The sequence below is a fragment of the Panthera uncia genome, chromosome E1 (assembly GCF_023721935.1).
Source record: "Panthera uncia isolate 11264 chromosome E1, Puncia_PCG_1.0, whole genome shotgun sequence".
NCBI lineage: Eukaryota > Metazoa > Chordata > Mammalia > Carnivora > Felidae > Panthera > Panthera uncia.
This window is the reverse complement of record NC_064814.1, coordinates 33,172,052-33,187,019: the sequence shown is the minus strand read 5'-3', so window position 1 is coordinate 33,187,019 and position 14,968 is coordinate 33,172,052. Positions and strand designations below refer to the sequence as shown.

The following is a 14,968-nucleotide window of genomic DNA, read 5'->3' as shown; positions in this document are numbered from 1 at the left end:
CTCACTCTTGATTTCATTATTATTATTTTTTTAATGTTTATTTTTGAGACAGAGACAGAGCTTTGGTGGGGGAGGGGCAGAGAGAGAGGAAGACACAGAATCCGAAACAGGCTCCAGGCTCCAAGCTGTCAGCACAGAGCCCGACGCAGGGCTCGTACCCACAAACTGTGAGATCATGACCTGAGCTGAAGTCAGTTGCCCAACCGACTGAACCACCCTGGTGCTCCCCCACTCTTGATTTCAGATCACGTCATGACCTCACAGTTGTGGGATCGAGCCCCGCATCAGCTCCTTGCTGAGATTCTCTCTTTCCCTCTCACTCTCTCTCTGCCTTTCCACACCCTTCCCTCTCTCTCTCTCAAAAAAGTAAACTTTAAATGGGATTATTCTTTACAGAAGTTTCAGAGATTAAATAAACTATCATTGGAAACTAAAGGACTATAGTATACTCTTAAACTGAGATATGCAAGTTTTCCCCAAATGAATGTTGTAAAACAAAATTAAAGAAGTACCTAAAGAATAAAGTTAAAAGAAGTACCTGCTCAGTAAAAATTTCCTGTGTGAAGATAGTCTTCATCCTGCTCAAGGAGCTTGGCTTAATTACAATCTAAAACAACCAAAAAAATTCTCAGCACATAAAAATATATGAAGCACACTTTAATAAATTTATTATCTAAAATGACTGTGATATATAAAATTAAAGTTCAAATACTCTATTTTAAAGTTGTTTCTCAAACCAACATTAAAGTGTGTTTTTCATCATATACAAGTACTTAGTAAATACTACTATCAGCATTTCAAGTAAGTGGGAAGAAGTGGATTATTCCATAAGTGAAGGTGAAATAGCTACCTTTCTGGGGAATAAGTATATATACATATTATATATATAATATGTATATATACATACACACACACACATACATACATATATATAATATATAATATATGTATCTGCACACTAACTTAGATGTAAATTTAAAAAATAAATTAAAAATAAACACAGTTTTGGGGGTCCTGGCTGGCTCATTCGGTACAGCATATGACTCTTACTCTCAGGGTTTTGAGTTCTCTCCCCACATTGGCATGGAGCCTACTTAAAAAAATAAGTGAAAATATCTTTTGGGGCGCCTGGGTGGCTCAGGCACTTAAGCATCCAACCTTGGCTCAGGTCATGATCTCGCTGCTCGTGGTTTCGAGCCCCACATCAGGCTCTGTGCTGACAGCTTGGAGCCTGGAGCCTGGAGCCTGCTCCAGATTGTGTTTCCCTCTCTCTCTCCCCCATGCCCCATTCACATTCTGTCTGTCTCTCTTGCTCTCAAAAATAAAAATAAACATTAAAAAACTAATACAAAAAACCTTTTAAAAAAACACAAAAGACACAGTTTCACTAGTAATCGATGAAATGCAAAGTAAGTGGAACCATCTTTCATCAATCAAATTTGTAAAGATGAAAAAGAATCGTAACACCCAGTGATGGTGAGAGTCCAGTTAACTGGTACTTTCATGCACTAATGAGAACAGTTAAACCAATATAAACTTTCAGTAAGATAATCTGGCAATTATATTAATATAATTATATTCTTTTTAGTTAGTAACTGCCTTCTAGAACTTTTTCCTAAGGAGATAATCCAAAAATTGTTTAAAGGGGGTACCTGGCTGGTTCAATCTGTAAAGCATGTAACTCTTGATCTTGGGGCTGTGAGTTCAAGCCCCATGGTGGGTGCAGAGATTACTTAAAAAACAAGTTTAAAGATAAACATATATGAGTACCTATGTATGTATTTACATAAATAAGGATAATCATCTAGGCACTATTCAGAAAGTAAGAAATCTACATGGCAAATAAAGGATCCATTAAGAAAATCCTGATTGGTCCATATGATGGACTACTATGCAGTCCATAATAAAAATGATATTGTATCAGAATTTTTTTTTAATGTTTTTATTTATTTTTGAGACAGAGGGAGAGACAGAGTGTGAGCAGAGGAGGGGCAGAGAGAGGGGGAGACACAGAATCTGAAGCAGGCTCCAGGCTCTGAGCTATCAGCACAGAGCCCGACACGGGGCTCAAACTCGTGAACTGCAAGATCATGACCTGAGCCGAAGTCGGACGCTCAACCGACTGAGCCACCCAGGCACCCTAGAATATATATTGATATGAGGATATGTCATCACATGTTGGTTAAGTTCTTTAAATTGAAAAATTGAAAAATATATCAATGTAAAGAAAGAATAGACGCCAGGAGGTGAACAGTAGTATCCTTGATATCTTGAAAAATGAAATTATATTCTTCCTTTGTGTATTCTCATGCTTTCTATATTGAACATCTATTATTCTTGTAAATAAATGTTTTCAAAACATATATTTTTTCCTGATAAAATTTCAAACTATTAAACTAAAATTACTTCAAAATGGAAACAAAATATACTGTACACTACAAGAAAATGCCCCACCTAGAAACACCTTCCTTAGAAAGAAGATAAAAGAAAATTACCTTCATCCCCAAAGTGGAACAGACCAAGTCAATGATAGCACTAAGCTGGTTGCTATGAAAGTACATAGCAACCAATAACAACATCTCCCCAAAAGAAGCAGAGACGCCAGATGTACTGTTGAAACAAAAAAGAAAATATGAATTTCCAAAAAGAAGTTAAGAAAAACTTACTAACTGAAACAAATGGAGTCACCTTACCTTTCAAAATATGCTTCTTCTTTTATCATCCAACTTAGCCACACTACCATTAGCTGCTCCTGTTCAGGTGTACTATATAAAACATGAAAAAGTCAATGGTTTATCAGAGATACTAGCATAAGAATGAGAAAGCATTCTGGAATTATTTTTTAGTAGATAGTATTTTTTCCTTCGCTATTTTGAAATATCAATTTAAATTAACTCCTTGTTGAAATGGCTATTACCTGTCACTGAAATAATGAAGTAGTTCCAGAGATGAAGAATAAGGGCCTTTGCTTTTCTTTATGAATGTGAATAGTCAAACCCTCTCAAAGTTTTAATTACTGCATTTACAAGTTGGAGAAAGTGAACTTCCTCACATTTTTTGAAAAGCAAAGACCTTTTGGATTTAAAATGTTAGAAAAACTGCATTAACAGCTGATATTTCATATAGAAAAAAATCTAGTGTTAAAACAATCACCAAAAAGTCACAAACTGAGTATGAGATCAGTAACAAGGTAATTAAAATTTAATTTTGAAAAATTTTGAGCAGACGGGTGCCTGGATGCTTCCGTTTGTTGAGTGTCTGACTCTTGATTTCAGGTCAGGTCATGATCCTAAGTTGTGGGATTGAGCCCCACGTCACGCTCTGTGCTGAGCATGGAGCCTGCTTGAAATTCTCTCTCTCTTCCTCTGCCCCTCTCCCCTGTTTGTGCTCTCTCTCTCTCTCTTTCAAATAAATAAAATGAAAAAAAAACTTTTTGTAAAAAACATTTTGAGCAGAACTCAAAACTATAGAGAAATAAGAGAGCACTATTCAAAAAAAAAAGAAAAAGAAAAAAGAGGCATGGGCTCATCACACATAAAAAATGATTATAAAAACATACCAACAATGACTTTTTAAAAGGGAATTCCTAGATTTACATCGAAAGGTACAAGTCAACTTTGACTTGTGAAAATAATTTGCATTGATTTTCTTCTACTTCATTGCGGTATAAATGGATAAAACAAAAGCAACTGAAAAGCCTGATAACCCAAGTAAAGAAAATTTAAAAGGTGAGTCTCAACTCTACATAAATCATTGCTCTAAAAAAAGACAGTATTATGTGGTAGAAAGATAATAGCCTTTAGAGCATGGCAGACCTCAGTAGGAATCCTCTCTCTGTTAATCTCAAACAAGAAATGTAAATGATCCTTCTGAACTTTAGCTCTCCTATCCAAAAATACAAGTAAAAATACCCACCTTTTAAAAGTAATGAAGATTAGAGATAATGTTTAGAAATTACTTCAGGAAAAGAGAAATCACGTCATTTTATTACCTAATTTCACACCCTCCTAAAACCCCAAACTACATTAAAGGGATTTTCCTAAAAGGCATAAATGCATATGATGATGACGATGGACAACAACACAGAATACTGGAAGCAAGAGAACATATGGAAGAGTGGTAACTGATTCAGCAGATGCAAGAAAGCAGAATACTCAACTGGCAGGAAGGAAAAGCCAATCCACTTTATACCACAGAATCCCCAAAGAGCTTAGGAACTGACAGCTCCAGGCAGTTCTAGGAGGAAGAGTGAAGACACAGCCTAAATTAAAAAGGTCAACAGTCTATATAAGTAGTAGACCTCCAGATCACCTCCTCCATTCTACACAATTAGATGAATCCCCCTCCCCCAGCAGAGAGAAGACTGAAGATTTATGCTCTGGAGATGGTAAAAGAAGGTGTCTTTGAACTAAGGGACAACCAGGGATATCTGAAGCACCGTTCAAAATGTAGGAGAATTAAGTGAATGATTAAACTACAAGCTTAGTTCCCTAACCCTCATTTTTTAACTTTGCTTATGGGTTTCTTGTCAGGCCTTTACTCTCTACACAAGACAAAAGTCTCCTCTAAGAATATGGTAAGTTTCCCAAAGAGCTACCTATACATTAAAAGATTCTAATCTGCTTATCAGTTTCCTACTTATATTTATTTATTTATTTATTTATTTTCCTACTTATATTTGTATTTAAATATAAACAATCAAGAATTATCAAGCCCCTGGGGCGCCTGGCTGGCTCAGTCATTAGAGCACGTGACTCTTGATCTGGGTTGTGAGTTCAAGCCCCATGCTGGGCATGGAGCCCACGAAAGAAAGAAAGAAAGAAAGAAAAAGAAAGAAAGAAAGAAAGAAAGAAAGAAAGAAAGGAAGGGAGGGAGGAAGGAAGGGAGGGAGGGAGGGAGGAAGGAAGGAAGGAAGGAAGGAAGGAAGAAAATAGAGACTTATCAAACCCTTGAAAAAACTTTCTAACTTGAAAAATAGAGACCAAAAAAAAGCAGGAAAAAAAAACTTAGAAAAGAAACAGTACTAATAAAATCTCTTCAGTCATTATGATTAGTATCAGAGAAAGCATGCCACTGTGAAGCTACTATACAGAAGAAATAACCAGAAAACAAACAAGACTCTTAGATATCAAAAACTACAGAGGATTAAAAGTTGAAAAAAAATCTTAGAAGGTAGAATGAACAGTATCTTTTCAGAGTGAGAAAAACATTCTAAAATTTGGATTGTGGTGATGGTTGTACAACTTTGTAAATACACGTAAATCTATTAAATCATAAACTTTAAAGTGGGTGAATTTTATGGTATGTGAATGGTCTTTCAATAAAGCTGTTTTTTTAAAAAAGGAGAACAAGACAAAGATAAGGAAAACAGGAAAGGATAAGAAAATAAGATAATCATTTCAGGAAATCCAATATCTAAGTAAGGGAAGGTTTTGGACAGAAAAAAAAAAAGCCATTTGGAACATTACCAACAAATTAGCTTAACAAAATTTCCTAGATTAAAGGACATGAGTTCCCAGGTTGAAAGGGTTTAATGAATATCTACGACAACAGACAAAAACAGACCCACACTAAGGCTTATCATCCAAAAAATTTCAAAACTCTATGGACAAAAAGTTAATCCTCCATGTTTCCATATTTTTAAAAAAACAGGCTACACAAAAAAACAAGAATCAGAATGTCATCAGACTTCTCATCAGCAACACTGGAAGTCAGAAGACAATGGAATGACACTTTCAAAATTCTCAAAGGAAATTACTTCCAGCTTCAAATTCTAAACTCTATGAAACTTAATCATGTCAGAACTAAGACATTGTCAGAAATACCCAGTCTCAAAATAACTGACCTCCCACATATCGATTCTAAACAAGCAAAATGAGAAAACAATTAAAAGAAGGACATATGAGATGCAGGAAACAGGAAATCCAAAAAAGGAGACATGAAGCAAGTTGTGAAAATAATAATGAAGAGCAATTCCAGGATAAGAGCTGTGTACCAGATGCAGAGGTAACCAGTTCAGACTGGAGCCAGTTAGGAGGAGAGATTTCCTTAGAAATACCTTGGGAGGTATTCTTGGAAATGCTTTGGGAAATATCTTGGGAGGAGGTTAAGATTGGCAGAGAGTATGAGGTTCCATTAATGTAAGTACAAAGAATAAAGAACAAATGAAAACAAAATACAGGATAATTATTAATGCAAAAAGCAAGTTTTGCAGAAGAAAAATAATCATCTATTACATGGTTGAGCTCCCAATAGTATTATATGAACAACTAAGTATTTGCCAAAGCAAAATTGCAATGTAACTGTACTAGGAGAATGGGAAGATGGGAAGGACATATAGATGTGCTAGGGGGAAAAGAAGAAAGGAGAACTAATTATTCATCTTTCATACACAGTAGGAAATCAACAATTATTCCTAAAATTGAAAAATCAAGATCAAAATATAGCAAATACAAACACAGTATTTAAAGATATGGAAGTAAAAAAACAAAACAATCCACTAAAAGAACTGAAAGTTGCCTGAGGGAAGGGGAAACAGGAAGTAAGGGAATTTGCCTTAACAAATGATGAAGAACTATTATGACTCTTTAACTGGCATACAATTGATGCTATTGACACCATTTACTAAAAGATAATACCACTGTCCATCCCTAGACCAATTTTTTTTAGTACACTCCTAATTAATGCTATACATGCATTTTAATAGGCAAACAAAATCAGACCTTCAGAAAATAGAGCAACCTATATAGTAAAGTACCTGACAAGTGTAGAAAAGGCCAGTAGCATACAAAAGGAAAGCGAAACAAAGCGAACCCCAGCCGGTGTAGCAGGAGGACGGCTTGTCATCAACTGCAGTAATTGCTCAGCTTCTTCCTCAGTTGGTCTAAAAAATGAATATATTATTAGGCTTTACTCTTCTTAGTTGAGAGAGGAAGGAAGAAGAAGGGACACTTCCCAAACAGTTTAACTTTTCAGATATGAATTCTGATCTTTATAAAGATACCTCATATTTATAAAGTCTTTAAGATCTTAAGTCATTAAAAGCAAAACTGTTGCACTTACAACCAGTGCTTTTCCTCAGATACAAATACACACAATCCTCACTCGGCAGAGTAGTATGGGACCATAAAAATAACCATTCAGGGGTGCCTGGGAGGCTCAGTCGGTTAAGCATCCAACTCTTGATTTCAGCTCAGGTCATGATCTCATGGTTTGTGAGTTCGGGCCCTGCATTGGACTCCACACTGATAGTGTGGAGCCTGCTTGGGATTCTCTCTCTTCCTCTCTCTCTCTCTCTCTGCCCCTCCCCTGCTCACTCTCACTCACATTTCCTCTCTAAAATAAATGAACTTTAAAAAAAAGTGTAAAAAATATATCATAAAACGTCAAAACATTAAAAACCTCCTCTCAGTCATAATACATAGGGAAATGGAAAAAATAGCAAAGTAATATTTACATAGCACTCTGTAATTGAAAATATTACAAACACTGGGAATTAAAGTGTTTTCTTTGTAAAAAAAAATTTGTCAGTAGTTTGAATAGCCCTTGCCTTCTTTTCATTCTATATATCATAATGTGGAGTGAACCTCTTTCTTAATCCTTGATGAATTGTCATAGCCCTTTTTAAGTTTGAATCTGATTCCAACATTTTATTCTTTGTTATGTTCAGTCATGAAAAATCCTTTAAGGTGAAGATTTTTGCCAGCATCACTTCCTCTGGGACTTCATCCTTTTTCCACAATGACTTTCTTCATGCATGTTGACAAGGGCACCTTTACTAAGTTCGTGGGATACATATCTAGTGTTTCTCAAATGGCAGCAGTGTTAACATCTTCAGTCAGCTATTTCTTCTATTTATGTTTGGTTCAAATGTCACTTTCAGTGTTACCACCTTTTGTTTCTTTGCTACATTTTCATCTTTCTTGGCCGATTCCTTCTTTCAATTATTTTCCTCAAATGACACGAGACAAGGTGTCACTGAGAGACAAGGTGACAGTTCAACTATGCATTTTGTTGTATGTTCACCAACCGAATAATAGATTGGCAGTGACCAGTCGCCAACAACTTTAAACGACATGATGTGATTAGTCACTGATCATGATGTACATCTGTTATTTACATAATGACTTGGGCTTGAAGAGCTCTCAGCAAAGTTTGTACTTTATACAATTATTTGGCTAATGTATCATAGTAACTGATACATTAGTTGTTGAGGGAGCAGTGTTATTTAACTAAGCCAACACTAAGTGTGGTAAGTGAAATCCAGACTTATCAGAGACATGCAAAGTGAGGACTGTATATGTAACAATTGAGGACATTACTCAAAAGGATGTAGTTCATTGACTAACTAAGAAATCTTGTGCTTAATAATCACAACATATTGGGGCGCCGGGTGGCTCAGTCGGTTAAGCATCCGACTTCAGCTCAGGTCATGATCTCGTGGTTAGTGAATTCAAGCCCCGCGTTGGGCTCTTTGCTGACAGCTCAGAGCCTGGAGCCTGCTTCGAATTCTGTGTCTCCCTCTCTTTCTGCCCCTCCCCTGCTTATACTCTCTCTCTGTCTCTCAAAAATAAATAAATGTTAAAAATAAATAAATAAATATAATCACAATATATCGATTTTAAATAATTTATGATTTCAGTTGTGAAAGGAAACACAGGAGAGATTTACTTCAACTAGCTACATGGGCTAGGTAAAGCATCACTCACAGATCATTCACTATAGTCATGTCAAGCTGTGTTAAAGTCATACATTTCTTAAACTGCTCTGGCCCTTCCCATATTCACATAATTCTATTTACAATCTGACAAAAATAGATGGATACATCCCACCTAGGAATGTTTTTGATATAAGGACTTCATTCTTGATATAAGCCAGCCTGCTACCTAAGCCCATTAGAAAACCCAAATCCTCTGAATAAAAGGCCTTTGGCTCGCTTTCTTGGAATTAAAAACAAGAAAATAAAATAATAAAAAGGTAAAATATCAAATTATTGAATACTTGAGTCCAGCGATCCCCATCAAAGCACAGTACAGACGTAAGAGTGCACTGGCTTTCACAACATGCTCTTCTTTCAGCCCCGAATACACAGACACATTGGGCTCCATCTCCACATCAGCTTCTTCCACAATGCGGGTACTTCTTACTGTGGGAAGAATGCCCATCAACTCCAGAAGAAGCTGCCTTCTCATTTGCCAAAGGACAGAACTACTGGTCTCTCTTTTTCTCTGTAAAAAAATATAGAGCATGGAGCACTTACCAAGTCAAAAGGACATTCAAACAAAGCTCCCCAGTTAAACACTTGAAATTGACCCTTTTTTTTTTTAAATTTTTTTTTTTTTTAACGTTTATTTATTTTTGAGACAGAGAGAGACAGAGCATGAACAGGGGAGGGGCAGAGAGAGAGGGAGACACAGAATCGGAAGCAGGCTCCAGGCTCTGAGCCATCAGCCCAGAGCCCAACGCAGGGCTCGAACTCACGGACCACGAGATCGTGACCTGAGCCGAAGTCGGACGCTCAACCGACTGAGCCACCCAGGCGCCCCGAAATTGACCCTTTTGAAGAGCCTGTTGTAACTGTAGAATCTCATTTTAACCAACTGATTAAAAACTGAAAATTCACTGATTCATTTGAAGAACACTCTATTCACACTAATCCAGATTGGCTATACAGAAAACACTAAGTTAATGACAATTTGAACTGTAAAATGTCATTTAAATACTTTCAAATACATAATGACTAACAGAGTCATATGTAATACAGTAGAAAGTGCTCACATCTTGGAGACAGGACATCTTGGGTTTAAACAAAGCTTTGCTATTAACTATGTACACTTAACTCTCTGAACTCCAATGTCCTTAATGACAAGGAAATGAATATTAATAATATTTAACTCCTGGGGTGCATGGGTGGCTCAGGTTGAGTATCTGACTCGATTTTGGCTTAGGTCATGATCTCACAGTTGGCATTGGGCTCTGCGTGACACTGTGGAGGCTGCTTGGGATTCTCTCTCTCCCTCTCTCTCTGCCCCTGTCCCACTGGCTCGCTCTCTCTCTGTCTCTCTCTCTCTCTCTCTCAAAATAAATAAGTAAATGCTAAAAAATAATAATAGTAATATTTAACTCCAGGGCTGTTGTAATGAGGAGTTTATAAGTCTATCACCCTCATAGTTCTTGAGGCAGGGATAACATCTTAGTCATCTATTACTTGGCAGGGCCTAACATTGTGCCTGACATATAGCAAGCATACAGTATCTGTTAAATAGATGAAAGAATGAACAAAGGTAACACATATGAAAGCAGTTCTAAATTGTAAAGAACTAGGCAGATGTCAGTTATTATTTTTAAAATGGTTCTAAGTAAAATATGATAAACCTGCTTTAATAACATTAGCTTCAAATAAGAAAAATTTACTGCACATAAAGGACAATCACAAACAAGAGGAGCATACCAAAATGCTTAACACAGTGCATATAGAAGGTACGCAATAAATGTTAACTTCCCCTTAAAAATCAAGGCTTAAAACTAGTTCTCAAATGGGCTAGAAATAAAGTAGAACTTGTCTACAGAAAAGTATGGTGAGCCAGCAGCATAAAAAATAGGCTAGTGGGAACACCTGGATGGCTTAGCCATTTAAGCATCTGACTCAATTTCAGCTCTGGTCATGATCTCACAGTTTGTGAGTTTGAACCCTGCACTGGACTCTGCAATGATGGTGTGGAGCCTGCCTGGGATTCTCTCTTTCCCTCTCTCTCTCAAAAGCAACAAATAAACTTAAAAAATATATAGGCTGGAGGACTAAGCAGTACATATGCTACCGTCTAATTCATTGACATCAACAAGATAAAAATCAGTCTGCATAGATTCCTTCATAGAGATTCTTTTCAGAGTTACCATGAAATGTTCTTTGAAAAAGTGAAATATTTTGCAACTTAAAAACTGTTGCAAAATATAATATATATTCATCAATAGATGAATGAAAAAATAAAATGTAGTATGTACATACAATGGAATATTATTCAGCCTTGAAAAAGAAATGCTGATTCATGCTACAACATGCATGGACTTTGAAAACATAGAACAAGCCAAACCTAAAAAGAGAAATATTGTGTGACTCCACTTATATGAGGTACCTAGAATAGTCAAATTCATAGAGGCAGAAAGTAGAAAGAAGTTATCAGGGGCTGAAAGAAAGGAGAAATAGGGAATTATTGTTTAGTGGGTACAGAGTTTCTGTTAGAGATGATGAAAAAGTGCTGAAAATGAAGAGTGGTGATGGTTGCAATATATCGTGAATGTAATTAATGCCACAGAACTATACACTTAAAAATGATTAAAACAGTAAATTTTATATCATGTATATTTTACCATAATAAAAAAAGATACATATTAAAATTATAGACTATAATAACAACTTATTTTGATGACCTATTCTCATGGATCTGTCCCAGAACCCTAGAGATTCCCAAAACTCTTTCAGAGTCCAGAGGTTAAAAATATCTCCTTAAACATTATTTGCCTTTTCTACCCTCATTTTCTCATAAGCGTACAACACAGTTTTCCAAATGTTCAACTAAGCCAGACATTAAAGAGATTTGCAAACATATAAGACAATACAACACTTCTCACTAAGTTTTTTTTTTAATATGGTTATTTTTCATTAAAAATATGTTCACATTTAATAGGGTTATTATTAAAAAGTTATTTTTGCCATTTTTAAAGAATTAGGTAAGTATTTCATAATCTTCAGTTTTATTTCTAATATCATGAATATCAATAGATAAAAAGCACATAAATAAAAGCCCTTTGGTACCTTCAGTGATTTAAAATGTCAGGAGGTCCTAAGACTAAAAGTGTGAGAAGCACTGGTCTAATGACATCATTCTAAAAGTGTTTCTTCCTCTTTTACTAGTTGCCAAAATATCCTGATTCCTAGCCTATAAATATTATTTATTTTTTATTTTTTAAAATTTACATCCAAATTAGTTAGCATATAGTGCAACAATGATTTCAGGAGTAGATTCCTTAGTGCCCCTTACCCGTTTAGCCCATCCTCCCTCCCACAACCCCTCCAGTAAACCTCACTTTGTTCTCCATATTTATGAGTCTCTTCTGTTTTGTACCCCTCCTGTTTTTATATTATTTTTGTTTCCTTTCCCTTATGTTCATCTGTTTTGCCTCTTAAAGTCCTCATATGAGTGAAGTCATATGATTTTTGTCTAATTTCTCTAATTTCACTTAGCATAATACCCTCCAGTTCCATCCACGTAGTTGCAAATGGCAAGATTTCATTCTTTTTGATTGCCGAATAATACTCCATTGTATGTATATGTGTGTGTGTGTGTGTACACACACACACACACACACACACACACACACACACACACACACACATATATATATACATACATACACACCACATTTTTTTTTTATCCATTCATCCATCGATGGACATTTGGGCTCTTTCCATACTTTGGGTATTGTTGATAATGCTGCTATAAACATGGGGGTGCATGTGTCTCTTTGAAACAGCACACCTGTATCCCATGGATAAATGCCTAATAGTGCAATTGCTGGGTTGTAGGGTAGTTCTAATTTTAGCCTATAAATATTTTTAATCTCACCTGCTGTCCATTTCGGATAAAAGTTCCAAACCAAGTCCGGACTTTTGCATTTGTTCCAAGAAGCAAACCACTAACAAAACAAACCAAGTCACTCACTCCATCTTCACTAGCTTCATTTTTAGTATGATCCAATGTCAAAGCCACTCCAAGGCCTGGCAAGTGACATTCTTCTACCTAACACAGCAAAGAAAACAAACTGAACTCAATCTCATAAGGAAAAGAGCCGGGACACTTCAGTGTTTAGATGTTTTAAAGCTTTTAAAGTTTAGAGGAGGACATATCACAAAACACAAAAACCCAGAAAGGAAAGTAATTCCAAATCTCTACAAGATTCTCAAATCATCTTGGGAAAGTTCCTGGTCATAATACAAAGGCTTCTGTCTTATAAAAATAATATCTCTTACCACCATGCCTCGGACCTTGAGGGCCTGAGAAGGATTCATTTTACATAAGAAGCGTAGGGCATCTGTCCTGCGCCTTCCTCCAAGACTTTCCTCATCTTGTCGTTCTCCATTTTTTATGAGACCCCTACAAACTGAACATTTAATACCCTCTATTACTTTAAGCTTTTAAGTAGAATGTTAAAAAGAATTTCTTCAGTCTTTGAATTAATCATTTATGCGGAATAGACACTATAGAAGAAAATCATCAGGGAATTTGAAAGCATAGCAAAAGAAACTGGTCAAAATAAAGCAAAGAGTGAAAAGAGACAAAATGAACAGTGACCTGTGGTGCAATACCAAGTAGTCAAATATAATTAGGGTCTCAGAAAGAAAAACTGAATGGAAAACAAAAATATATTTGAAGAAATTTTTCTGAATTTGATAAAAACTATAAAACCAGAAGTTCAATAAACTTCAAGCAGGATAAACACAAAGAAATAATATTGAGATCCATCATAAGCAAATTTCTGAAAACCAGTGGAAAAGAGAAAATCTTAAAAGCAGCCACAAAGAAAAGACAAATAAAAGCAGCCAGAGGTAAACAGAAACATATACAGAGCAACAGAAATCAAAACTACCACAGACAATATAACAACATCTTTAAAGAGCTAAAAGAAGGGGAGGGGCACCTGGGTGGCTCAGTTGGTTAAGCATCCAACTTCAACTCAGGTCATGATCTCACAGTTCGTGGGTTTGAGCCCCACGTCAGGCTCTGTGCTGACAGCTCAGAGCCTAGAGCCTGCTTCGGGTTCTGTGTCTCCCTCTCTCTCTGCTCCTCCCCTGTTCACACTCTGTCTCTCTCTGTCTCTCTCAAAAATAAATATTAAAAAAAAATTTAAACCCAACAACAATAAAGAAATGTAAATGCCAAGAAAATAATTAAGCAAAGACATAAAGCTAATATGACAGTAGTTGAGATTAAATGGAATCCCAAAAAATTTCAATCCAAATGAAGAAAGGAAAAGAAGAAAAAGGAAGCAAATAACAAGATGATACACTTAAATCTAACCACCACAATAATCACATTGAATGATCTACATAAATGGTCTAAATACTCCAAAAGCAGAGACTGCAACTAAGTTTTTTTAAAAAACAAGATTCAACTATACTTGTCTATAAGAAACCCACCTTAAAGATAGACTTTTTTTTAATTTTTTTTATACATTTATTTATTTTTGATAGACAAAGGGAGACAGAGCACAAGTGAGGAAGGGGCAGAGAGAGAAGGAGACACAGAATCCGAAGTAGGCTCCAAGCTCTGAGCTGTCAGCACAGAGCCTGACGTGGGGCTCGAACTCACAAACCGCGAGATCATGACCTGAGCGGAAGTCGGACGCTTAACCGACTGAGCCACCCAGGTGCCCCAAGATACAGATTTTTTTAAAGATGGATATATACCATACAAACACTAATTGTAAGCTGCTATGACTGTATTAATGAAGTACACTTCAAAAGAAGGTATATTACCAAGGATAAAGAAGAATATTTTATAATGAAAAAGGCTTAATTCATCATAATGATATAACAATCCTAAATGTACATGGACCCAATCACAGCTTCAGAATTAATGAAGCAGGCCTTCTGGGTGGCTCAGTTGGTTGAGCATCCAATTCTTGATGTCATCTCAGATCATGATTCCAGGGTGGTGGGATTGAGCCCCTCACCAGGCTCTGCGCTGAGTGTGGAGTCTGCTTAAGATTCTTTCTCTCCCGGGGGGTGCCTTTCTCTCCCGGGGGGGTGCCAGTTGGTTGAGCGTCTGACTTTGGCTTAGGTCATGATCTCGCAGTTCACAGGTTCAAGCCCCGTGTCAGGCTGTGTTCTGATGGCTCAGAGCCTGGAGCCTGCTTTGGATTCTGTGTCTCCCTCTCTCTCTGCCCCTTCCCAGCTCATGCTCTGTCTCTC

The 14,968-nt window shown here is 36.4% G+C and overlaps 1 protein-coding gene across 2 annotated transcripts in view; it reads right to left on the bottom strand.

The window, feature by feature from the left end:
- Positions 1–14,968, bottom strand: part of INTS2 (integrator complex subunit 2) — a 60,285-nt gene that overhangs the window by 36,618 nt on the left and 8,699 nt on the right. For both annotated transcript variants that reach the window (XM_049636531.1, XM_049636530.1), the window contains exons 6-12: positions 13,028–13,158; positions 12,624–12,797; positions 9,001–9,227; positions 6,758–6,883; positions 2,694–2,765; positions 2,496–2,610; positions 539–607 (exon numbers count right to left, since the gene is read on the bottom strand). In XM_049636531.1, the coding sequence (XP_049492488.1) occupies positions 539–607; positions 2,496–2,610; positions 2,694–2,765; positions 6,758–6,883; positions 9,001–9,227; positions 12,624–12,797; positions 13,028–13,158 (914 nt within the window). The remainder of the gene's footprint in view (positions 1–538; positions 608–2,495; positions 2,611–2,693; positions 2,766–6,757; positions 6,884–9,000; positions 9,228–12,623; positions 12,798–13,027; positions 13,159–14,968) is intronic.